This window comes from Marmota marmota, unplaced genomic scaffold (assembly GCF_001458135.2).
Source record: "Marmota marmota marmota unplaced genomic scaffold, marMar, whole genome shotgun sequence".
NCBI classification, from domain to species: Eukaryota; Metazoa; Chordata; class Mammalia; order Rodentia; family Sciuridae; genus Marmota; species Marmota marmota.
Window position 1 is genome coordinate 4,795,881 of NW_026000240.1, and position 26,365 is coordinate 4,822,245.

At 45.1% G+C, this 26,365-nt stretch overlaps 1 protein-coding gene across 14 annotated transcripts in view; it reads left to right on the forward strand.

Moving 5' to 3' along the window:
* Mylk (myosin light chain kinase) overlaps positions 1 to 25,559 on the forward strand; it is a 182,713-nt gene extending 157,154 nt beyond the window's left edge. For 10 of the 14 annotated variants that reach the window (XM_048794157.1, XM_048794160.1, XM_048794156.1 and 7 more), the window contains 6 exons: positions 176 to 299; positions 7,923 to 8,075; positions 10,435 to 10,558; positions 16,674 to 16,803; positions 18,276 to 18,407; positions 23,470 to 25,559. In XM_048794157.1, the coding sequence (XP_048650114.1) occupies positions 176 to 299; positions 7,923 to 8,075; positions 10,435 to 10,558; positions 16,674 to 16,803; positions 18,276 to 18,407; positions 23,470 to 23,720 (914 nt within the window). In that variant the 3' untranslated portion in view covers positions 23,721 to 25,559. Of the gene's footprint in view, positions 1 to 175; positions 300 to 4,106; positions 4,240 to 5,424; positions 5,843 to 7,922; positions 8,076 to 10,434; positions 10,559 to 16,393; positions 16,513 to 16,673; positions 16,804 to 18,275; positions 18,408 to 23,469 lie in introns of those variants that run through there. The other 4 variants (XM_048794159.1, XM_048794167.1, XM_048794166.1 and 1 more) reach the window with 4 other exon arrangements.
* Positions 25,560 to 26,365: the final 806 nt, after the last annotated feature.

The window sequence follows — 26,365 nt, forward strand, 5'->3', positions numbered from 1 at the left end:
TGTTTAATGAGGAGGCCAGGTGCCTTCGTATGGTTATCTAAGGAGAGAGCATCTAAGCACCCAGCCCTTGTCTGTCCCTTCCAGTTTGGGGCTCATCACGCAGACAAGACAGATACCTACCTTGACCTGGCTCTACAATGTGCTGGCAATTGACCCCTTTCTGTCTTGATTTCAGAGAATGCAGGGTCTCTGAAGGTCCTCTTTGGCACCCCAGAGTTTGTGGCTCCAGAAGTGATCAACTATGAACCCATCGGCTATGCCACTGACATGTGGAGCATCGGGGTCATCTGCTATATCCTGTGAGTCCCAAGGCAGTGGGGGGAGGGGGTCAGAGAGTCCCACAGGACGGGTCCCAGGCTGCCATAATGTTGTGAGGGAGGGGTCAGGGCAGGTCATGATGGGGAGCCCACCCCAGAGCAAAAGGGCAACAGGTTCCCATTCCTGGTTCCTGATGGCCCACCATGCTCGTGGACTCCCAGAGCACCAGTGGCCTGCTTCACTCTTCTGGAGCTATGTAGACCACACACCAAGATCCCCATGCCAGGTCCTTCATGATCCCAAGTGCTGCCAGCCTGGGGCCTTTGGTCAGGAGCAGGGTGAATGCAGCTGGCACCATCACCTGTATAGATGGGCCCACGAAGAAGTGAGGGAGCCCAGGTGCATATCTCTGGGAATCTTCATTGTCTTGCAAGGACAGCACCCCATCCTCCTGGGATGAGGACCTCAACCACCAGCCTGGTGACCCCAGAGTATGTACTTCAATGTGAAAACAGGAACAGAAAGCAATACAGTAATTAGAACTGGGGAGTCAGGTGGAAAACATGACCATTTCGATTACTAAGCTGGGGAAAGAGAGGCCATCGATCTAGACCTGTGCTTTGCAACCCTTAACATGTATGAGTCACCTAGGTTCTCACTCAGGTTTCAGGTTTTGACTCAGGTCTGGGGGACCTGAGACTCCACGCTGCTGGTAGTTTCCAGGTTGCCCAAGGTGCTGGTCCAAGGACACACCTGGAGTAAGGGAGCTCCAGAACACGCTCTCTTAGTGCATCACGTTGATTTCATTTCTGAAGCCTCAGGCCACAGGCAGTCTTTAGCCTCAGAGGCATCCCTGAACTCATGGGGCAATAGGTTTGAGATGGTCTCCCCAAAGATGCCTTTAAAAGTTATTTTTTATTGTCAAAATCAAAGGAAAATTAAAGTTTTTCATAGAAAACTAAAGGAAGATCTTGAAGAATACCCAGGAGAAGAGTCTCAGTGACTCTGATGCCCCGTGGGTTTTGGAATCACTGTTACAAAAGCTTTAGTAGGAGTGGGGTGAGTTTGGTGCAGTAGAGATTTTGGTAAGCCCAGGAGTTGTTTTACTCTCCACCGTGAGGACAGCCTCCCTCAGTTGAAACTCTGCCAGTTTCTGTAACCCAGGGAGTCTCCTTCTTCCTCTCCCTGGGCCTTCTCCCCCACAAACAGCCCACCCCTGAGCAGGGGAGAAGAAATCCCAGGCCAGTCTACATTTCCCTCCTCTCTTCACACTAGCGCCCTCCAGGAGATGGCGCTGGTGAGTAAATTCAGCCCCACCTTTCTTCTGGTTCCTGTGGTAAAGAGCAGAGAGTGTTGGGCTCAGTCTGCCCCTTCCGGAGCTGCCCTGGGTCTGGCCAGTGCTCACTCTGGCTTCTTTTCTGTTTTGGTACTGGGGATTGAACGGAGAGACATTTAACCTGAGCCACATCCCCAGCCTTTTTTTTTGGACAGGGTCTTGCTAGGTTGCTTAGGACCTTGCTAAATTGCTGAGGCTGGCTTTGAACTCATGATCCTCCTGCCTCAGCCTCCTGAGTTGCTAGGATTTACAGCACGCACCACCATACTCAGCCCTTGCTTTGGTTTCTGAGCCCTGAGAAACACCTGGTCCTACAGGAGCCATCCTTGGCCAGCTCACTCTATTCAGACCCTGCTGCCCTATGGCTTGGCTGGGTGCCCAGGCCCCACTTCAGCCATTAATGAGTTTTGCCTCCCTGCTTGTGTCAGTGTTTTCCTGTCCCATAGCAGGGGGCCTCTATGTCAAGAGGGAGGAGATAGACGTGTATGTGTGTCCAGAACACCAATTTCCACCGGGGGGTTGGTTCCATCCTCTGCGCAAACCTGAAGTGGGAAGTGGCAGGAATTTGATTTTCATTTGGCACTGAGGTAACTGGAGCCATGGAGGCCACTTGGCTGTCCACTTCCCACAGTCTGGGCTGGTGACCAAGAGTCCCAGTTTGCACAGGACCCATGGTTTCCCAGGATACAGGACTTTAAGGGCTAAAATGGGGACAGCCTCAGGCAAACTGGTCAGCGACAGCAGGGACTGGACTAGTCATTAAGCTTTCAGTGAACATACCCTGCGCTTCACCCAGGTGGAGACAGACTCCACCAGGCCCAGCAGCCATCAGGGACCTTCCCAGTTACTGTTCCCCAGAGACAGCCCCTGTCCTCATGTCTTGCTGTGGATTGGTTCTGCCTGTTCTTGGGCTTCATGTGAATAAAATCACACAGTCTTCTTTTGCTCCAGTGGTGAGATTCATTCCTGTTATCTGCAGTTGTAGACTGTTAACTCTGTACCCATAGCCATTGCAGACCATTTTTGTGACTACAATCCAGCTAATTTATCCATTCTGCATTGGTGAGCTTTTGAGTAGTTTCCAATTTGAAGTCTAAAAGAAGTCTCCATGTTTTAGTGAGTCTATCTATGCATTCCTTTTGGGTATATAATCTAGAAATAGAATTACTAGGTCATAAGAGCATTTAATTTTAAAATAAAAACTATTTTAGGTGGAAGGACATGGTGGTTTGGGTTCTAGGCTACCCCATTTACTATATTACCTTTAGAGCTAAGACCAAGAAATAGGGAAGGATAATTTTGATGCATGGGGCACCAACCTGAAGGTGCTTGGCATAGAGATGTCAGGAGGGAGGAGATAGATGTGTATGTGTGTCCAGAAAACCAGTGGAGCCCAGGAGAGGTGCTGGCTCAGCCCTGGCTTAGCTCCACACAATGCCCTGACTCCCACACCCACCACTGGGGGCCACTGCCCTCTGGGATGCTCCTGAGCTGATCCCTCAATGCTGATCTGGGTCTGGGAGTTCCCCTCCAGAGCTAGGGCTCTTGGCAGAGCACATGGTACCAAAAATAAAAGTTGGAGCCAGCTAGATGACGTAAGCCTCTGCCATACAGAACTCTGGAGTCATGCTGGAAGCACCCAGAAGAGATTCTCTGGTGCCTCCATGGCATCCTCTGCCCTGCTTCATCTTGTTTCCAGCCAAGTCGTTTGTCCGACAGTCCCTGTCTGGGGGGCTTCCACCTCGAACAGAGAATCCCTCCTGATTTCCTTTCTGGGGCCAGTGAAAGACGACAAGTAGGAGGCGGGTAGCCAAGTGATAACACCTTTGTAATTCAGCAGGTCTTTGGTGGGCACCTCCAGAAAGCTGCCTCAGGCCACCCAGGGTGATGTGACTTCACTATGACACCCCTTCATAAACCCAGCCCAGAAACCTGGTTAAGTCCTGCCCCTGCTCACTTCCAATCCTGGGTTTTCTCCCTCCTGGTTCTGAAGGTCTCCTGGAGGCCTTCTGAAATGAGCAAGACCCAGTTGGTTTCTGGCAGGAAGAGAGCGCCAGGCCACACTTCCATGTGGAAGAAATTATGCACCCGCCTCCTTTTCTAAAACCTCCTTCCATCTGCCATCTCCCCTTCCTGTTTCCTGAGCACTTGGTGTTCTCTTGCTGCCTCAGGGAGGGGATTCTGCTTTGTGCTTTGCCTCATCCCTCCTCCATTTCTTCCTCCTCTCCACCACCACTAGGAAGAAGAAGCAGCAATCGCTACTCCACTTTCCCCTCCCTCTCATCTTCCTGTCTCAACAATGGATTCTTCCACTTCAATTTATAAATTTTTTTTTTCAGTACTGGTGATTGAATCCAGGATCTTGCACAAGCTAGGCAAGTGTGCTACCTCTGAGCTACATCCCCAGCCCCCCACCTGTTTGTTTTTTGTTTAAACTTTGAGATAGGGTTTTATTAAGTTGTCCAGGCTGGCCTTAAATTCATAATCCTCCTGCCTCTGCCTCTGGAGTAACCAGGATTACAGGCATGCACCCCAACGCCTGGCTCACTTCAGCTCATTTGTGGAGTACCTGCATGGTCAAGAGCTGGGGCTGCCCCCATCCTGGTGTATGGTTGGGAAGTGGGGAATACCAGAAGGGAGGAGAGGTGAGTGGCAGTTTTTGAGTTCTTCTGGGGACAGCAGCCCAGTCAGCTGGGGGGAGTCCCATGCTTAAGCAGAGTACAGGGCACATCCTGCATCTGGGGTCTAGATGCAGGGCTCTTCGGAAGGAGCAGGTGGCCTCTGCCTTCCCTACCCAGGGCTGTCCTTCCCTCTCCACTGCTGCAGTTTGATGTGCTTGTTGATTCACGTTTTATGACCTCCAGGCTCTCTGCTCCCTTGCCAAACCTGGCCACCACCTTCAGGTCTTGCTGTCCAGGGACTTGGGTTGTGGTTAACAGGACTAAAGCCAGGCCACTGCTTCCTCAACCATTAAAAAAGACCAGACTCGGGTCCTCTGTGGACCTGCCCAGCCCTCTCAAGTTGCCATCAGAGTACCTGAAAGTTAAAATGGGGTAAAGAGGAAGTCCTTCTGCAGTAGTCAGTAGCTCTGCTGGCAGACATGTGGTCCCCTTGCTGGTCTGCACCTTGAAAAACAACATGGAGAAAGTGTAGCCCAAGAGGCATTTATGTGCCCTCTGCTCTCCTGAGATTCTGCCCTGATAGCAGGATAGGCCCCTGCACTAAATTCCCCGGTGAAGTTCTGGACTGAAAATAAGAATGAAGAAATTAGAGTTGGTAGCCAAGTGCAATTGCACACACCTGTAATCCCAGTTACTCAAGAGGCTGAGACAGGGGAACCGTAAGTTCAAGGCCACTTGTGAGACCCTGTCTCAAAATAAAATTTAAAAGGGGGGGCTGGGGATGTGACTCAGTAGTAGAGCCAAGGCTCTGTGTTTGACACCCCCACCCCCAGTACTGTGAAACAGAAGAATGGAGAAATTAGAGTGTCCTGCATACATGACTTTTGTCACTCCTCAGTGTTCAGCATGAACATGGAGACTGTACATATTGAGATGTGAAGTGAGGAAAAAGTAACGCACCCCGAGACTTTGCCCAGACCTGTCACATTTGTGAAAACCAGATAAATAGGTTGGTTAAAAACTAAATACGACTAGGAAGGGGGAAAGAGTTGTGTTGTAATGCTAACATTAGTGTATTTGTTCATTGGTTGATTTTTAACAAATAGTGAGGTTTTTGTTTTTATTTTTAAAGAAAAAGATATGTTATCTCTTATGGAAATTCTAATAAAGCCCAAAAAAGAAAGTTAAAAAAAAAATCCAGCAAAATCCAACCATCCAGAAAATAGCATTACTGGAAATTCGAACTCTCTTCGTCCCTTTGCTGTGTACCTGTATTTTCCATGTTTTACTCCAGAGATGTGCTCTTTGGTAGGGAGAATGCTAGTTCCTCAGCAGGCGAAGAACCAGCCAGGACACAGGACACAGAGGGTATTTCAGATGGCTGGCTGCCAGGAGGGAGGAGGGCCAGAGGCCAGAGGCCAGGAGGCTCTCCCTGCCTGTGAAAAGCACAGAGATTAAGACCTATCTTCGCAGGATTACAGTTCCTAATTAGGAAAGGAGGCTTGCAGAAGGGGACCTTTCAGCATTCCACAGCAGGCTTGTTTGCTTTTCCTGCCATCTTTTAGAGTGCTGCAAGACTTTCCCCCTCTTTGTTTAAAATAGAAAATATAAAGACAAGAAGAAGCAGGTAACTGATGGGCAGAGACATGCTGCTGCTTGATGGGGCTCACGGAGGCCATGGAGGGTGGCAGAGATGCAGGGAGCTGAGAGGCCCCTGGGAGATCTAGCCCAGACCCCATGGTGTATAAAAGGGGAGACTGAGGCCCAGAGAGGGGAAAGGAAATCACATGGCAAAGTACAGGCTCAGGTAAACTCCCACCCTTCCCTAATGTGACAGGAGTGGGAACTGTCACCTCTTTGCCTTCATAAAACAAATCAGTGTCCTGCCTTAAGAAATATCAACTACCAAAGTCTATTATTCAAAAACACAAATATGTTGATTAGGCTGAGATAATTCTCATTGCAAAAGCTTTCCTTGCTTTATAAAATCTGTTACCAGAGGGCTTCTCCCATGGCCAGCTTTCTTCTAGGTGGGTTTTGTTCCACCAAATTCAGTGTTTGGCTGTGGGTGTATTTCGTAAGCCAAGGCCGTTTCCATGCCAAAACAGCTCCAGAAGCTGTGATTGCATTATTTTTTATGGTGATGGACTTATAAGGATTTGGGAGAAGGGACATTAATAAAGCTCTAACTTGAGAGATTGATGGCCTGAGAGCCCCAGATGCATCTCATGGGGTTTTAGATGGGATCAGGCTGGGACCAGCTGCATAATTTACAAAATCAAAAAGTAGGGACACTTGCTGAAACCTTATTAAGGATTCCAAGATGCTGGCAGCAGGGCATTACGCCAAGTGTGGGGCCCATCTAAGGGCAGGACTCCAGGCAGCTGTGCAGCTGGCACCCCCGTGCAGTGGGCCTCAGTCAGTGTGGTGGGGTCATCGCTGGCATGTAGATGAGGTGAGAGGTCAGGGCAGTGAGCTGTTCTATTTGGCTTTAGGTTCTCAACCTTCCAAGTTTTCTTTTTTTTTTTTGTGACTTGGGCAACTGGTAAATGAGTTGTTCCTACCGTCAGAGGTTGGTGAGGCAATGGAGGGTGACCCAGAGGGATGGTCCCATATATGTGGTCACAGATTGCTGCTACTGTGTGCACAGTGGCTTCCTTCATTTCACAGAAGAGCTAGTTCAGCAGTAGTTTAGCAGCAGCCTCCAGAGACCCACACCTGGGTTCCTGTCCCACCAGCTGGGAATCCTTGAGCAGGTCATTTACCCGTGTTCTGTGCCTCAGTTGCCTCCTCCGTAAAGCAAAGTTCCTGAGCTCTCTGTGTGCTAGGGTGGTTTTAAGGTTTGATGAGTTCCTCTGTTCACGCCTGGAACATGGTAAAGTTTGGTAGATGTTTGCTGTTGCTGAAGAAATGGTGGCCCTATAGTTAAGCAGTGGCTCTCCATTTTAGAGGAGAAGAAAGGGTGACAGAAATAAGAGGAATTGCCCAAGGTCACCCAGCAAATGAAGAGGCTGTGCTCTGTCCTCTGCCAGGCACCTGTAGGGACACTTTTGAGGGTGGTGTAAATGCCCACGGTGTTCTGAACCCCCCTTGCTGGTTCAAAGCCCACGAGTTCATTTGGCTCCTGCTGGATGAGCCACCTGTGCTGGGACCCCTTTGTGGAGCTGAAAGCTGGTGGGGAGGGGAGAGAGAGAGAAAGAAAGAGCTGAGGGTCTCAAAGGGAGGGGCAGGGTGCCATGGTGGGCACCAGAGACTAGCCATGGTAAGGGGGGAGACCCAAGCCCAAGGAAGGGGCCTAGAGAAGGTTCTGGAGGGGAAAGTGCCAGCATGGGCTTTGAGGAAAATTGAAGATAAGGGCAGAGGGGCTCATCAGCCTGTGGTGTCCCATGTAGAAGTCCTTAAAAACCACGTTCCTGCCACCTCAGCCACATGGCAGATGGTGAGACCACCTCAGCCTCTCGGCAGGCAGGTGGTGTCAAGAGGCGGGGACACCAGTGAGCCACTGAGAACAGCTGGGACCACACAAGCCCATGGTTTGGGGGGACACCTTGTTTCTTCCTGAAGATGAAGACAAGGCAGGTGCAAGGGCGCGCGGAGGAACTTGGGGTGGGGGCTTTGCCAGCCCTCACCTGGTGCTCACATGGGGGCTGCATCCCCCACCCCACCAACCTGCCCTTCACCCCTGCTGCCCTCCTTTTCTTGCCCAGGGTCAGCGGCCTCTCCCCCTTCATGGGTGACAACGATAACGAGACCTTAGCCAACGTTACCTCTGCCACCTGGGACTTCGACGACGAGGCATTCGATGAGATCTCTGATGATGCCAAGGATTTCATCAGCAACCTGCTGAAGAAAGACATGAAGTAAGGACTGGGATTTCAGTCCTGCTGGCCTCCCAGCCCCGGGGCTCTCTTCGGCTTGGTGGGGCTCCCTCACCCCTTGGCCCCAGTCCAGTCTTGCTATTCCCTAAGGAGGGGAGGGCAGCCACAGTGGGAGACCAGCCTGCATGCATGCAGGGAGAGGAAGGGTCCCCCAGACCCCTGGTCCTGGTGCCAGACACTGTTTCCATCTCTAGAAGCACAGAAAGTTCTTTGGAAAAGGTGAGCGCTAAAGAGGGCTGCAGGGTAATGTTCTGTGTGGGTAATGGTTCTGTGTGTGGCTGTAACCTAATGAAGCCCTGCCGGCACCTCAGCCCCTCTTCAAGGCTCACAGGGGATCCACCCTCCCTATATCTGTGAGAGCAGATACAGAGGCAACTGAAAACCTGTTGGAGGGTCCTTATCACACCCCCAGATTATTCCAGTGAGGTGCTTTTTGCATATCTAACTTACTTAAGAACTGCCTGCCTGAACGTGGCCCAGTACCTAATAGCACAAAAAGCAGTTGTGAAGTCGGGGGATAGGCTGCTGTGTCTGGGCACACAGATGGCCAAGCTCTAAGGAAAGGGTCAGGCCCAGGAATTTCAGTGACAGCTGGAGGTGGAGCTGTGGGGGAGACTGAAGGGGAGGAGGCTACAGGTGGCTGTGGCTGTGGCTCTGCGGCATTTGTGAGCAGAATCAGCTAGATTAAAGCAAGAAGGTGAGGGAGCTCTGCATGCACAGGGAGAGCTGCCGGGATTGGGAACCTTGGGGATGTCAGGTGGGATCCCCAGTCTATCAGCACTCACCCTCTGTGAATAGATGGCCAGACGAGGCAGGCCTGGCTCCAGTCAGATTTGGGCCTTGGGAGCAGCTGCAACCCTTCAGAGATGGGTAGTGTTAAATATTGAAGGACCAGAGGGTTGGGGCAGCTGCCTCGAGGGGTTGCAGGAGGCTCAGCATTTGCAAGTGACTTTGCAGCCTGGGTTCTGCCTGTCTGCCTGGCCCGTGGACCCTGTGAGGCTGCAGTTTGCTTCTCCTTGGTAGTAACATTATTTGGGACAGGAGAGCACAGTTGCTACTAAAGCATATCAGAGACTCTGTTAGATGGCTGCATCTGGGTCTCCTGTCATCCACCCACCCCTCTGTCCTCTTTAGCCATCTCAGGGCCAACAACCCCAGAGGCAATCGTCTACACTCCTTGACAATGCTTGTAGCCTTTGGCTGTCATGGTCATTGTATCAGAAGTGAATATGGCCCAAGGACAGCGGGGAAGTTGTGGTGGGTTAGGTTCATTTCCAAGGTGAGGGATCCCCCACCCTCCAGGTGGAAACTTCTCTCCTAATGACTGGTCCAAGGATGGCTTTTGTCAACCAAGCTTCATTCATTGAAGATTTGGTACATGCAATATACAGCTTATTTTCTCACCTGGCCTTAAATTAATATAGTAACAGGCTGTTGGGCTCCTCTGCTTATACATTGTCTTACCAAAGACTGATTTTAATCAAATATTTTAAAATGCTAGATTCCCATAAACTCTTATATTTAGCAGTTCTTCAACCAGAAATCTGTCATCACTTTTAAAAATCTTTTTTCTTCTATATAGTAAAATGCATAAATTGTAGAGAATTTGAAGAATTGAAGAAATTTTAAACCATCCATAATCCCTTTACTTAAAGATCACTACCTCCTGCTGCTATACTTCTTTCTAGTCATTTTTCTAAGTATGTTAGTATTTGATTCTTTGGGTTTATTAGTCCTGTTACAACTAAAGTGACAGCCCTGATATATTTCTAGATTCCAAGAGCCTTCAGAAAGATTATATTGAGTTTCAATGCAGTTCTAAGATTTCCATAATTTATAATTTGTATGTAGGACATACCTCTTTGAGCTGTAATAGGAAAAACCTGACACTTAACCCCACCATAAGATGTGAGAGAATTCAGTGATTGTCAGAGGTTTTGTCTTTCCCTAGAAGGGGAAGCAGAAGAATTAGGCCTCCAGGGATCCCAGCCCCCATGTGACCAGCAGAATGAACCCACCCTGAAATACGGTGCCAATTACACCCAGATACTGCGGCACTGACCCTTCCTGAACTCCAGGAGCAAGTCTAGAGACTCCAGTTGCTTCCCTGGTGGTTGGGCCTTCTAAACCCTGACCCAGGCTGGGTCCAGTCCGTGTACCTGAGACCAAGACAGGGGAAAGACAAGTGCACAGTGCCCCTGATTATGATGGATGGACTGGGTGTGGGGAGCCCTGAGCTCTGCACCATGTGGACAGAGACAGTAACCTCCCATTTCTGATCTGACCAGTGATCACTGAGGTCCCTTCCTATTCAGAAGTCCTCTGATCTCTCTTCCATCAGAAACCGCCTGGACTGTACCCAGTGCCTTCAGCATCCGTGGCTAATGAAAGATACCAAGAACATGGAGGCCAAGAAGCTCTCCAAGGACCGGATGAAGAAGTACATGGCAAGAAGAAAATGGCAGGTGATTTGGGGCTCATTTGGACTGGGATGTTGCTTCTTGGGTTGGCTTTATTCAAGCCACTCTCACTCCCAGCTGGCTCTTGCCTCTCCTGGGAAGTCTAACTGTGTTTCTGAAATAGTCTGGGACCACTGTAGGCAGCTCTTAAGGTACAGTGTTCTCTTGCTCCTGAGCTAGGGTCCTTTGCGCAGAGGAAGTAGTTTCTCAAGTACAGCTGGCTCTCCAATCCTGCTCAGCTTTGTCCCAGAGAGATCAGGAAGGGACTTTGTAGCCTGGCCCTCACTGACATTCATGTCTTCTTAGCTGGGAATGAGCAAGGCCTCCTTGAGGTCTGTTTGGCAACCCCGGAGAATGTGGCCTCCTCAAAGGTGGTGTGATGGCATCCTCTCCCTGTGATCAAGAAGGAGGGCACATGCTCTAGAGAGACTGTCACCACTCCATAGGGAGGTTGGATGTTACTGGCTGTGTGTCCTAAGGCAAGTAACTTAGCCTTGCTGTGAATTCATTTTCTCATCTGTCAAGTGGGGACATTGGCACCAGCTCACAGCATTGTTGGGAGTTAGATGTGATAATCTTACAGCCTTTAGCACAACACCTGATACGTAGCGAACATTCAAAAAACGCTCCCAGCAGTGAATGCATATGGAGGGCTGGCCACAGTCAGAGCCATCCAGAGCATTTGCTGCACATAGAGTCTTTTAATCCCAGGAGGTAGGTACTATTATTTTCTCCACTTTACAGGCAAACTAAGGTAGAGAAAAGGTCAGAAAAGTCCCCCAGCATCACACAGCCAAGTGGAAAGACCAGGAATCCAATCTAAAACCTGGCTCCAAAACACATAGTCCAAATTGCCTCTAATGACAAGATGAATAAAACTGTTATCCTGAACTGGGGCTGTGGCTCAGTGGTAGAGTGCTCACCTAGCATGTGGAAGACCCTGGGTTAGATCCTCAGCACCACATATAAATAAAGGTATTGTGTGCAACTGCAACTAAAATTTTTAAAAACCTGTTATCCAAAACCATAGAGCACTTATCACCATCATCCTCACTTTTTGATTATTTTTATTATCACAATTTACATTCTAAAATTCTCGATTACTGAAGAGGACAAGGTCTGTAGTCAGGGAATGTATATGTAGCAGGGATCTGAAGCAGATAGACATAAAAGGACATAAGGCACACTAGGAGCTATAAACTATCAGTATAGCTCTCCATAACCATATATGTGAGTGTGGGCAGGGGAGGGGGGCCAGTCTCCACCAGAATTGCTGTGGGTAAGAGGAAAGCTTCCAGGGCAGGAGTTGGGAATTAAGCATGGCGCTAGAACCCAGGGAACGTTACATGTTGAATGGGTTCCCTGAAGGAACAAGTGGAAGAAAGAAAGAGTTAGGAACTGGATGTCCCTGGATGTGCTGGGATATGCTTCTGCTAGAAACTTAGGGGACCTAGGGATTGAGACATGCCTGTGTGATGGAGAAAAAGGAAGTCACAGGGACACTTATTATTTACCACCTTGGTGACCAAACCATAAGAACTCCCATGAAAACACAAGAGGTTGAGAGAGAGAGCAAAGAAGCATGAGGGCCCATGGGTGAGGGGCTCAAGGGACCACTGTCCCCAGCACAGGCAGCCAGAGCTCCTTCACAGTGGAGGGCAGTTCTTGGTTTGCACATGCACCTGGGAAAGGTTGGGTGGGTCTCCTGGCCCCTGCCAAGTGCAAGATGAGTTGGAACACCTGTGCTGCTTACCTTCTGAGTCCTTTAGAATGAGGGTAGGAATTTTTTTTTTTTTTTTTTAAGCTGGGGCGGGGAGGGGAGGTCCACAAAATCAATGGTTGGTTTAACTTAATGATCCTCTGGCTGGAAGAGCTCAAAGAAGTATTTCTGGAAACAAAGTCAGGGTGGGGCAGTAATCAGAGCAGCAAGTCTGACTGGATCTTGCTTGGACGAAGCTGTTTGTTAAAGGGCAGGCCTATCACCTCCGCACATCTCAGGAGGACTGAAGCCAGGAGGACACCTGAACCTTAGGCTAGGCAGAGAAAAGGCACAAGGTGGGAGAGGAGCAAGTCTGATCAGCCAGGGAACAGAAATTTATGCTGATATTTTAATCACTTAATTTTTTTTTTCTTATCATTTAAGTATTATTAGCCATAGAGTTTTCTAGAAGAGGAACAGGGAAGAAAAGGGTAGGATTCAGAGAAAGTGCTTCAATTCCATATTTTAATATAGATAAAAGTGTTTGGAAATAATTTTTGTGCAAAATCAATGGTCAGGTTTCACAAAACGGCACATTAAGGTAGTCCATAAAACCCTTTCAACACGTAACGTCCCTGAAGCGTAATTTCACTGGTGACAATTCAGCTGTGTCTGCCCTGCTGTCATAAGTCACTTCCTCAGGGAAATGTTTTCTGCATTTAAACTTCAGTTTAAATTCAACTTCATTCAACTTGGCTCTCAGGGCAGCCAGTCCCGTTCTGTGGGGCAGGGAGAAATGGAGTGAAAGACGTGAGGTAAGCTGTGCGGAGGGAATAGGGCAGGGTGAGCACAGGTGGCCCAGCCAACTCTAAAAAGAACCTTGTCACTGTCCTGGTGTCCTGGTTTTCATAAAAGGCCCAGGAGAAAGTAATCTGGAAATAAATCCCTACAAGCAAGGCTAGACTAGGTATAGATGGCCAATCATATCATAGATCTTAGAATAAGTTATTCTGAAAGGTGTATTTTAAATTTATACAGAAAGAACTTTACAAAGCCCTGTTGTTGAGGAATAGCAATGGTGATGGGTCAGGCAGGATAACAGGGCTTCTGCTTGCAGACTAGAGTAGAAGACCAGGACTTGGAGGCCTATAGGTAGCCATCTTTATTTTCTGGGAACCAAAGATCCCAGCAGAATGGATCAAAGGACACCAGGGGAGAAGCCTTAGAGTTAGAGCAGCACAGATCAAGCTTGGCCATCCTATTTGGATGTTGTCAGGAGACATTGTAGTCTTCGGGCTATTGGTATGTATGTGGGGCCTGGATGGCTGACAGGTGCTAGGTTACCAGCTCGACTCGGTTTGCCAGAGACAGACCCCCCCCTGGGAAACCCCTAATCCTGGGCAACCTGGGATGGTGGGTTATTCTAACTCGCTTTCCAAGGGCCGGGTTTCCTCCACTGTGTTCGAGGTCTGGACAGATCTTGCCCTACCTTGGTAATTGCCCACCAATGAAAAGAAGCCTTTCTCAAAACAAGGATGGAAGTTAGAAAATTGAAACTTTGCTGTTTTGATTTTTATTCTCCAAATTCCCAAAGGTCTTGGTAAAGCAGCAACTGATTTTCAGCTCAAAGGCTTGAAACTGGAAGACTAGAACATACAGATATATTTCTTTCTTAGCCTGACAAATAACTTCCTTACCAATGTTTTTCTACAAATCAGTTTCCAAAGATTGAATTCTGATGTAGATTATTTTTAAATTTTTCCTTATTAAGCACTTACGTTTCTCCCTGGTTAGGAAATTATATGCTGAATATCTACATCTGCTGGAACACTTCTCTGGGTGACACTACTTGCTTGTTAACATATTTGCTGCCTCCTCTGAAATACATAACCCTTTTTGATTGCCTCATTCTGATAATTTCACATTAGTCATTTTGTTACAAAATAAAACCAAGAAGAGAAAAGATATCATCTCTCCATATCACATAAGCAAAGATGGTCTTTATCAATCTCTGTCCAGATGTCTGGAATTAGGGAGCCCATGAGCTCAAAGGGGGTGTTCCCTACTACATAGTCATGAGTATGAATCAGTCTTTCTGTGGAAGACTAGAGTTTCAAGAAGATCAGAATATTCTGATGAAAAGACCCTGAGGCCCAGAAAGGAAAACTAACCTGCACAAGTCACACAGTAGTTATAGAAATAACCTGGCTCATGTTGGGAATAATCCCTCTGAATTTAGAAATGCCTAGCCAAGGACAAATCAATCTGTGTTGGATAAAGGGAATGGAGAGCAGAGAAGAGTGGAGTCTGAGAGTTAGGCTGATCAGGAAGTAGGCTGTTGAGACAGACCTTGATGGCACAGGTAGGGCTATTATCTTCTTAGGGATTCCTAAAGGCGTGGCAAGCTCTCTTGGGAAAAACTAGGTCTCTCCATACACTAGCCAACAAACAGTTCAGCTAGGCCACTGGTGACTGGCCTCTCCCAGGAGAGCAGGAAATGTTGCCACATGGTGTCCATCTGCAGGGACATTCTCTGCAAAACCACTGGGCTTCTGCACACCATTGCATTGTCATTGCTCACCGTCTTCCTTCCTCATCATCCCGCTGAGGTTTCCTGGGTTCTGTTTAGAGTGACCCAGCTCTACCATGGCAGCAGAGGTCCAGAGGCACACCCACAGTACAGTGCCATGTGTGGAGGGTGGATGGCCAGAGGACAGAGCAAGGTGGAATGTCTGTCCAGGGTGTGACTCAGAGGGCAGGGGCATGATGGAAAAGTGATCACAGTTGCAACAGTAGGTCTCTACTTAAACCACACACAGACAATTTTCTGTATGATTCCTTAGCATCCTGAAGTTCTTTGCTTTTAATTTTTTTTTTTTTTTTTTTGGTGCTGGGGATTGAACCCAGGGGCAGGCACTTAATCACTGAGCCACATCCCTAGCCCTTTTTAATATTTTATTTAGAGACAGGGTCTCGCTGAGTTGCTTAGGGCCTCGTTAAGTTTGGCTTTGAACTTGGGATCCTCCTGACTCAGCCTCCTGAGCTGCTAGGATCACAGGCATGCGCCACCACACCCAGCTGAAATAATCCTTTTACTGAAAACACTGACTTCCCAGCTAAATTGAGGCTTTACTGAGCTTCTTAAGTGTGGGAAGTTAATTCAGGAGGAAAACGGTTTTTGCCTGTGCAGTGTGTGGTCCGGTGAGCGAGTGCAGAGCATCAGGCCTCTGGAAAGGCTGTTTCTTTGCTCTCTCAGAAGGGGACAAGTGGCCCATCTGAGGTCACAGCTGCTGGGCTTCTGCAGATGTCAGCCTCTGGATGCCTAAGAAAGCTGCTGTGAGGCAAGATGGAAAGACCTGGCCGTGCTGTAGCTTTCTTATCTTAGTCATTCCCACTGGCTTTAGAAAAAGGGTGAGAAACTTTATTGAAAGATGAGAAACACAGTTATACACTTTTGAGGATTTCTTGACCTAAATCCTATGCTTGGTAGAATTTTCACAATCCAGAGAAAGTAGATCTCAAGGGACTGGGGTCATGGCGCAGGGGTAGAGCCCCACACATGCGAGGCCCTGGGTTCGATCCTCAGCACCACACAAAAATCAATCAATCAATCAATCAATAAAAGTATAAAAGAAAGAAACTAGATCTCAAGTTCTGATCCTTCTCAGCAGCAATTCCACTCCTCCCAAAGTTCCTCTTCGGGTGCTGCTTCTCGATGCCTGAGTGTAGAGCAGGGACTAGCACCCCTCTAGACTCCACTGTGCTGTCAGAGACTTGTGCTGGGGCCAGCCCAAGTGTTTCTCGAAATCTCCTAAGACTCTAAATCATTGACTGAGCTAAATGGAACTGTGGAGATCTTCTTGCCCAAACCCTCCTAATACACAGAAGGAAACTGAAGTCCAGAGAGGTTAAGTGGAGCTCCCAAGGTCAACAGAATGTTGGTTTTTTGTTTTTTTTCCTTGTGCATCAGGACCCATGGGATCTGTAGTAACTATTCTCTTGACCAGTTATAATCCTTTCACTGGCATTGTTTTACAAGAAACAGCCCCAGTGGGCCCAGTCAGCAATAAGTCTTTGGAGCTGTCTCAGCCTGCAGTTGCTTTATATAAACTATCCCTTTTATGGGAGTTGAAGCACAGTATGAAAAGGGTTTTTGTTTCATGTTGACCTTGTTTAGTCACATTAACGCACACACCAGCTCCAGGCCCCATTCCATTCTCCGAACATCTTCGGACACGCTGATAGTGCTGAGCAGAGCAAGGTTGGGCTCAGTCCTCCAGCAGGACCTCTGCGCTCGCTAGGGAGGCCCTTGGTCCAGGGAGCAGCTGCTTCTCCCGGGCTGGGCTCTTCTCCCCGGAGGCCCAGCACTGCTCCACTGGAACCAGGGACACTGCCTGAGTCCAGACTGTGTCTGTTTTCCAGAAAACGGGCAATGCTGTGAGAGCCATTGGAAGACTGTCCTCTATGGCAATGATCTCAGGGCTCAGTGGCAGGAAATCCTCAACGGGATCACCAACCAGCCCGCTCAATGCAGAAAAACTAGAATCTGAAGGTAAGGAGCCTGGTAAAAATTCAAGAAGATTTTTTTTTTTCCAGCCAGTTGGTGAGAAAGAAAGGGTTGGGGTAGAGGAGCATTTTGAATATTTGGGGTTTGGCTGTGTGTGTGTGTGTGTGTGTGTATGTTAATGTATCCTACAAGGATAAATTCAGGAGTACTTTTAGGTTTCCCTGACAACAATTACTAAATCTAGCGAGTATTCTTTAATTGTTTAACCGTGTGTTTAACTATTTTCAGAGGAAAAGTTATTCTATGCCTACTAGAACTAGATGACCTCGGCTCTTCTTTTCCCTCTATTTTGCATAAAAATTAATAAGGACTTATTAAAAACTTCCCTTTTATTAAAAAATTGAGACATATATTGATAGGCAAAGACAAAATAAAAATCATATACAGTTGCCTAAATTTTTTAATATCCTTCCATTTTTCCATTGTCCTGTAGTCTTGTTTGGAACAAAAATTAACGTGTATAGTCTACATTCTCTGCCACTGTTCATGCTGCTGAAACAAGTTAGGCTGAGTGGGCTTTGGTCAGCAAGCCTCCTGGAGATGAGAGGTTAGCTCCTTGCCCACCATTTTTGGGGTGCTGTCCCACCCATCTCCTCAGCCAAGGCCTTGGCCTCTCCCTGCTTTGGGTGCACTCAGGGGCTGGCAGTTATCTTCCTGAACTGCCTCTTTTGGCCAGAGATGCCCCTCGATCCCATACTACCTGATGCTTTTGGTATCCACAGGTGAGACACTGAGTCTAGATTCCTTTTGTGCAGAGGCAGAGTAATTGGCGAGGCTGCTGCTGGCTGCTCTGGAGCTTCCTTGCAGCCAGCGACAGTCTGTAGCATGTGGGTCTGGTCTCTCCAGAGCCACTCCTGCCTCTCACTACACGTCTCAGACAAAGCCTGAAGAGACAAGAGTAGACACAGGAGCCCCTCCGAGTTCCATCTTTTCCCCTGGACCTATCCCATAATACCAGTCCACAGCCATACATCTTCGAGTCCACCTAAGCGTGGAACACAAAACTCGGGCAAGTTGACAGTGCCTCTAGAACCTGGTTCCTCCCTTCCAAGGAGCAGGTGAGCATCCTGGTGCAGTAGGAGGGCGAAGGATCCTTGAAATAGGAAGGCTGGAGAGGTTCTGTCCTTTTCAGATGCCCTCAACCCATCCTGACACAGCAGGAAATGCAGCCAAAACCCCTTTCTGAAGATGACTTCCTCTTTCAATGTATTGGCATCAGGGCAGGGAGAGGCTGAACATTTCCCTGTTTTGGGTACAGTTCTCACTGCTGCCAGAAACCATTTGGCAGAAGGCCAACCATCCCCAGGAGAAGTGCTTATGATTCACTTCGCTAAGCTGCATTATTTGCTAAATTCTAGCAAATTCTTTTTTTTTTTTTTTAAGTCAGCCTTTTTAAATCAGGGGAGAAGAGAGAACAAGGAATAAAGAAATGACCAGCTTCTCTCCTTGTCTTCTAGAAGATGTCTCCCAGGCTTTCCTGGAAGCCGTTGCTGAGGAGAAGCCCCATGTAAAACCCTACTTCTCCAAGACCATTCGTGATCTTGAAGTCGTGGAGGGAAGTGCTGCTAGATTTGACTGCAAGATCGAAGGTAAACTGAAGCTCTGCTTCTCACACACCCCAGGGGTGGCCCAGGAGCAGCCTGTGTAACATGGCAGGGCTGTGCTGCAGCAGGAGGAACAGCCAGACTCTGAGGTGCACTGGGTCAGGAGGAGCCGGTTCCAAAGGGCCACTCCCTCCACCCTGCCTCTTGAAGGGTAGTGCCCTTCAGTGACTTTCCCACGGGCCCAGCTGATATTTCACCTACTTACCCCAGCCACCAGGCTTATTGTGGGCCTTCCTGGCTGTGTAACATGCATAATGAAGTGAGCTTTGCGAACTGCTGAGAAGCCTGTGAATTGCCCCCAGAGGCACTGAAAGGGAGCTTGGCACAAAGGACAGAGAACTGGAGTTGGCAAGTTCTACTGCTTATTGACAGGCTCAGTGACAGTGGATGAGTCTGCTGGGTTTAGGCCCTTTATCTATAAATTGACATCTAACCCACAGTGGCCCTAGTAGTTCTGTGAGGTCCCATACATGAAAAGGGAAAATCTTTTAAGTCTTTAAAGTGGTCATGAAACAGTGCCAGGTGTGGTGGCACACACTTATAATCCCAACAATTTGGGAGGCTGAGGCAGGAAGATCACAAGTCCAAAGCCATCCTCAGCAGCATCCCTGGGTTCAAACCTCAGTACCAAGGAAAGAAGGAAGGAAGGATATTGTTGCCTCTGGGCATGGGGGTTTATGTGTGTAATCCTAGCTACTCGGGAGGCTGAGGCAGGAAAATCACAAATTCAAGGCCAACCTCAGCAATTTAGCAAGACCCTGGGGAAAAAAAAAACAACAACCCTGGGTTTAATCCTCTGTACCAAAAAAGAAAAGAGGTCATGAAGTAAAGGGGAAAGTAGGGGCTTGGTAAGCTCAGAGGGAGAGCATGCAATGTGACTTGAAAGTAAGGGAAAGTTAGGACCCAAGGACCTTAAGGGATCTTGGCATGGTGCCTGAGAAATTAGCAGAGTTGATGACACAAAGCTGTTCTGTTTCCACAGATTGCAACATTCTAGAAATTCTAGGAGCAGGATAAGTCAGGCCTCTTTGCTTCAAGTCTGGGACTTTCACATGCCAACCAAAGTGAAGAGTTTTTTCCCCATTTTGTTCTGAGCACGTAAAGCACAAAAGTTTATTGAGCGATTTCCCCAAGGTCACACAGCACAGCGTGGCCTTCCGAACAAACCCTGTCTCCCATTCTGTGCAGCTTTCTATCACTGTGGCCATGATGCCTTTGAGTAAAATAACCCAGCCTTAGGAAGGAGAAAACAAATTTTCTCCTCACCTTTATATTATCTAGATGCCTTATAAATATTTTGTCTACCACAATTTTTCTCTTTTTTTCATCTGATTAAAAAAAAAATGGGGCTGTGCTGCCTTTGGTAATATGAAGGTTCTCAGATGGGCTTCTGCTCGAAGCCAGAACCGCCGCCTATAACTCTCACCCTCACCATTGTCCTTGGTCTTCTGAGTTCTTTCCTTTTTAATTTAACATAGTGATGATCATCTTTTGTATGTAATCTCCTTAAGATTATCTCCTTATATTTGTATAACTTCTCACTGGTACTTGCAAGAGAAATTAAAGCATATGGATGTTGTTTGATAAAAAGAAAATTATACTTAAAAAGAATGTTAGAATTCTGTTAAGTTTCTTTATTTCTTTCTTTTTTTTTTTTTTTTTTTTGTACTAGGGTTTTCACTCAACCACTGAGCCACATCCCCAGCCCTTTTTATATAGAGACAGGGTCTCACTGAGTTGCTGAGGGCCTCACTGAGTTGCTGAGGCTGGCTTTGAACTCCTGTCCTCCTGCCTCATCGCCCCTCCCCTAGCCACTAGGATTATAGCATGTGCCACCATGCCCATAAATTCTTAAATTCTTTTTTTTAATATTTATTTTTTAAGTGTAGATGGACACAACACAATGCCTTTATTTTTATATGATGCTGAGGCTTGAACCCGGGTCCCACCCGTGCTAGGAGAGCGCTCTACTGCTGAGCCACAATCCCAGCCCCAGCAATTCTTAAATTCTTGTGTCTAATTTTTATTCTAGCTTGGACCAAAATTTTTTCCTCTATAAACACTTCTCCAAAATAAATAAATAAAAATTTTAAAAATGCTTATCCAAATTTTAAGAGAAAGACAGTTGAAATATTATATATAGTATAGATTTAAATATGCATCTATATATATTTATATCTATATAATTTATTTAAACCTATATATCTATATAATATGTTTAAACCTATACTATATATATAATATATGTATATATACATATATGCAATGTTGATGACACTCATGTATATATACACGCTCCACTTTAAAATATGTATTTATTTTATGTGTATGAATTATATTGTTTTGTGGGGGGCGGGTACTGGGTATTGAACCCAGGGATGCTTTACCACTAAGCTACATACATCCCCAATCCTTTTCAAAATTTTTATTTTAAGACAGGATCTCACTAATTTACCTACATTGTGATCCCCCTGCCTCATCCTGCTAAGTAGCTGGGATTTACATATGCACACCACTGTTCCTGGCTTATTTTATTTACTTTTTAATACTGAACTTCGTGGAAACATGACTAACATGAAACGAGGCCAACCAGTGAATTCATTTCCAGTTATCTGCAGGCACGTTACCTGCATCAGATTAAAACAAATATGCTTTTTTTTTCTTAGCAATATCATCATTTCCTCTCATGTTTTATATAGCTGTTATCTGCTTGGTTGAGTTGTATTTTATGTACCATGAAAAATTCACCCATTTTAAGTGTACAACTCAATTATTTATTGGGCACTATGAAACCAATTTCAACAGATGAACAACTGTAGAATTCCACGTACTTTGAAATCTTCTGCAAGATAGTCTTGAGTTTAATAATCTTCATTTTCAACACTCTCCAAAGAGCTTGGCCTACCTTACGGGTCCACTATATTTTCCTTCTCAAATGTGCATCAGTCATGCCTGGCCCCCAGCCTTGAAATATATTCTTAGACCTGATAAATGCACTCAGACTCGCATCTGTAGGAATTTTTAACTTTCTTTCACAACCTTGGCACTTAAGTTTTTGTCTTTATAAAACTTTCTGAAGGTCATAAACAAAGACCATAAACTGATGCTATACCCTAGTGCATTTCCTCTGTGTGTGTGTGTGTGTGTGTGTGTGTAATCAATTCCAATTACTTTTCTTTTTTTCTTTCACTGTTTATAAGGTGCAGCAATTTACTATTTCAAGGGACTTTTTAATAGTTTCTTTAGAACCAATTTTAAACTACTTCTGTGCAATTCTTCACAGTATCAGCATTAGAATTTTGATTTTCAGTCTTATTTTCTTCTATTTTAGCTGCTTTTGCTAGTTTCAAATTGCCAGTATTTTTCCTTTTTTTTTTTTTGGCTTTTTTAAATGTTAGTTTTTTTCCTTTATAACCACAGTATTGCCACAGTTTACTATAATAAAGGGNTTTTTTTTTTTTTTTTTTTTTTTTTTTTTTTTTTTTTTTTGTACTAGGGTTTTCACTCAACCACTGAGCCACATCCCCAGCCCTTTTTATATAGAGACAGGGTCTCACTGAGTTGCTGAGGGCCTCACTGAGTTGCTGAGGCTGGCTTTGAACTCCTGTCCTCCTGCCTCATCGCCCCCTCCCCTAGCCACTAGGATTATAGCATGTGCCACCATGCCCATAAATTCTTAAATTCTTTTTTTTAATATTTATTTTTTAAGTGTAGATGGACACAACACAATGCCTTTATTTTTATATGATGCTGAGGCTTGAACCCGGGTCCCACCCGTGCTAGGAGAGCGCTCTACTGCTGAGCCACAATCCCAGCCCCAGCAATTCTTAAATTCTTGTGTCTAATTTTTATTCTAGCTTGGACCAAAATTTTTTCCTCTATAAACACTTCTCCAAAATAAATAAATAAAAATTTTAAAAATGCTTATCCAAATTTTAAGAGAAAGACAGTTGAAATATTATATATAGTATAGATTTAAATATGCATCTATATATATTTATATCTATATAATTTATTTAAACCTATATATCTATATAATATGTTTAAACCTATACTATATATATAATATATGTATATATACATATATGCAATGTTGATGACACTCATGTATATATACACGCTCCACTTTAAAATATGTATTTATTTTATGTGTATGAATTATATTGTTTTGTGGGGGGCGGGTACTGGGTATTGAACCCAGGGATGCTTTACCACTAAGCTACATACATCCCCAATCCTTTTCAAAATTTTTATTTTAAGACAGGATCTCACTAATTTACCTACATTGTGATCCCCCTGCCTCATCCTGCTAAGTAGCTGGGATTTACATATGCACACCACTGTTCCTGGCTTATTTTATTTACTTTTTAATACTGAACTTCGTGGAAACATGACTAACATGAAACGAGGCCAACCAGTGAATTCATTTCCAGTTATCTGCAGGCACGTTACCTGCATCAGATTAAAACAAATATGCTTTTTTTTTCTTAGCAATATCATCATTTCCTCTCATGTTTTATATAGCTGTTATCTGCTTGGTTGAGTTGTATTTTATGTACCATGAAAAATTCACCCATTTTAAGTGTACAACTCAATTATTTTTAGTAAACTTTTCATCACTCACCCATCAGCACAATTCAATTTTAGAATATTTCCAGCACCCCAAAAAGATCCCTTGTGCTCATTTATTCTGAATATTTTTAATTTAAAAGTTAAGCTTTTGTATAAGAGAAGACAATGTGTTTTCCTCCAAAAGATATTCAGCCCTAAGTGTGCAGTCAGAGTTGGAGCATTGTTTCAAGGAGGGCTGGTGAGGGCCCAGCACGGGTAGGAAATGGATACCCTTGAAATTACCTTATTTGGGGTTTCAGATCATAGTATTCATAACACATGGCCATGTGTCAATATAGATATCAAAACAGATACGAAGAGCCAGCGTCAGAGTTTTTCCCTTGACCCCCTTAATCAATAGAGAGTCGCTGGTATGAATCGATAAGAGACTTTGAATAGCAGACTCTGCAACCTGTGTTGTCTCCCTGTGATGCAGGATATCCAGACCCTGAGGTCGTCTGGTTCAAAGACGACCAGTCAATCAGGGAGTCCCGCCACTTCCAGATAGACTACGACGAGGATGGGAACTGCTCTCTGATTATTAGCGACGTCTGTGGGGATGACGACGCCAAGTACACCTGCAAGGCTGTCAACAGTCTTGGAGAAGCCACCTGCACAGCAGAGCTCATTGTGGAAACCATGGAGGAAGGAGAAGGGGAAGGGGAAGAGGAAGAAGAGGAAGAGTGAAACGAAGCCAGAGAGAAGGGGGTTCTAAGTCATTTTTAAAAGGACTGCTTCTCTAAAGCTCAAAAAACTCGAGATAGTAAAAGCACCTAGTGTGATAGATTTTTCTAGTTAGGCCATTTGGGGGTTGATTCTTCAGCAATAGCAGTTGATACCTAGCAGCATTATTGATGGGCATTAATTTGAATTAGCTGGCACCTTAAGATACTAGTGCAGCTAGATTTCATTTCAGGAAATCACCAGCAAAATGCCTGACCAGTTGATTTTGAGAGAAGGTAACCAAAAGAAATTTTTACCTGGACAAAATCATAAATTCCCCAACTGAACACACTCATGAAAATAAAGGCCACAAGGGCTTTGGGCCCGGATGCCACAGTTCAGCTCAGAGGGCACCTGGAGATGGAAGGCCTTGCCCCAGCCCCAGACTCCAGAGAACCGCAGCATTTCACTCTGAAAGCAGTTGAGCCATTTTAACTTACAAGGCACACTACTCCAAAGTATGCTGTAGATAGATGTTAGGCCGTTCCGTTTCCCTGTCCCTTTCAACCTATTTTTCTGAACCTGTACTTGTCATGAGTTTTGGCACTAAGGACATATTAATTATGTTTCTTAGATTCTGAAGACAGGTCCCAGGCTCATGGATGACTCTGGCTTCCTTAGGAAAGGAAAATATCCTTTTCTTCTAAAATCAGTAGGAAATGTAAACTTATCCCATTCCACAAATGTCTAGAAATTTCTGACATTTGGATAAAAACCCGTGGAAAAAATAATTCTTGCTAATGTGCTTTTCTTATTCAATCAGGATTCAGATTTGTGCTATATTACAGAGTATCCAGCCTGCATGCGTGGTAAAGATGTTTGTGTCTCAATGTAGGAAAAACCAGTTTGCTGAAGTTAGTCAATTATTTATTGGGCACTATGAAACCAATTTCAACAGATGAACAACTGTAGAATTCCACGTACTTTGAAATCTTCTGCAAGATAGTCTTGAGTTTAATAATCTTCATTTTCAACACTCTCCAAAGAGCTTGGCCTACCTTACGGGTCCACTATATTTTCCTTCTCAAATGTGCATCAGTCATGCCTGGCCCCCAGCCTTGAAATATATTCTTAGACCTGATAAATGCACTCAGACTCGCATCTGTAGGAATTTTTAACTTTCTTTCACAACCTTGGCACTTAAGTTTTTGTCTTTATAAAACTTTCTGAAGGTCATAAACAAAGACCATAAACTGATGCTATACCCTAGTGCATTTCCTCTGTGTGTGTGTGTGTGTGTGTGTGTGTAACATTCCAAATACTCTTTTTTTTCTTTTCCACTGTTTATAAGGTGCAGCAATTTACTATTTCAAGGGACTTTTTAATAGTTTCTTTAGAACCAATTTTAAACTACTTCTGTGCAATTCTTCACAGTATCAGCATTAGAATTTTGATTTTCAGTCTTATTTTCTTCTATTTTAGCTGCTTTTTGCTAGTTTCAAATTGCCAGTATTTTTCCTTTTTTTTTTTTTTTGCTTTTTTAAAGTTAGTTTTTTTCCTTTATAACCACAGTATTGCCACAGTTTACTATAATAAAGGGGTTTTAATTTGATTTAGAGCATTCAAAGCGTTTTTCATCACTTTGTGTTTGAACTATAATCTGTGTGTGTGTATGTTTGTGTATGTGTGTGTGTGTGTGTGTGTGTTTTGTGTGGGTGCATGGGTGGTATATATGCGTGTTTTCAGGTTAATGCCTTCTTGGAATTGTGTTAATGTTCTCTTGTTTATGTGCCATCAGAATGGTAAATGAGAACACTACAACTGTAGTTAGACCACAATTTTTAAATAAAGGATATCACAGTACATGCTGTTTGTTCAATCTTTGCAAACTTCTCTCTCTTTCCTCCACGCTACCAATTATAGAGTCCACAGGTAACATCCTGATAACTAAAACCAAACACTATCCCAAACATATGTGAAAAACTGACTTGTAGTGTTGTGTTTTACTAAGGAACAGAAGATACAGATATAAAAGATGTAAACACTTCTTGTTTATTCAGATGACCTAATTTAGTTCAAAGCTCTTCTCAAGTGTCAGTTTAGTGCCATTACACTCTAGAAGGAGTATATTTTATATAGTATCAGCACCTTGTAATGCTAAAATCTGTGTGACGTTTTTTACATGTGACAAAATCATCATCATCACTGATTTTATTTACCAGAGCATGGTTTGAGTTGGTGACATTAGACAAGTTCATTATTGGCAACCAAGTCTTTTTCTATGTCTCAATAATGAAGGGTGTGCTCAGGAAGCTGTCAGTCCTGCTGACAGGAAGTCCATTATTGGATATCAGCTAATAAGTCCCCCATGTCTTGGGCTATTCAAGTAATATTGTGACTATTCTAGAAAGAATTCAAGACATGTTGTTAAGTGTTGGAATGGATGATTCTGTGGTTCCATAGTCTACTCTGGAGAGAAGAAATTCATTGTCCAGTTAAGATTTAAAAGTTTTCATTTTTTTAGGGCAATCATGATCTACAAATTTTCTTGGTGAGGAATTTATAAAAGAGAAGGACTGTTTTTATTCCTTGCTAGCAAAAAATGTATGATACATATTTTGCACCAGAAAAATAACTAATACACTTTATTCCATTCATTTTCATCCCAT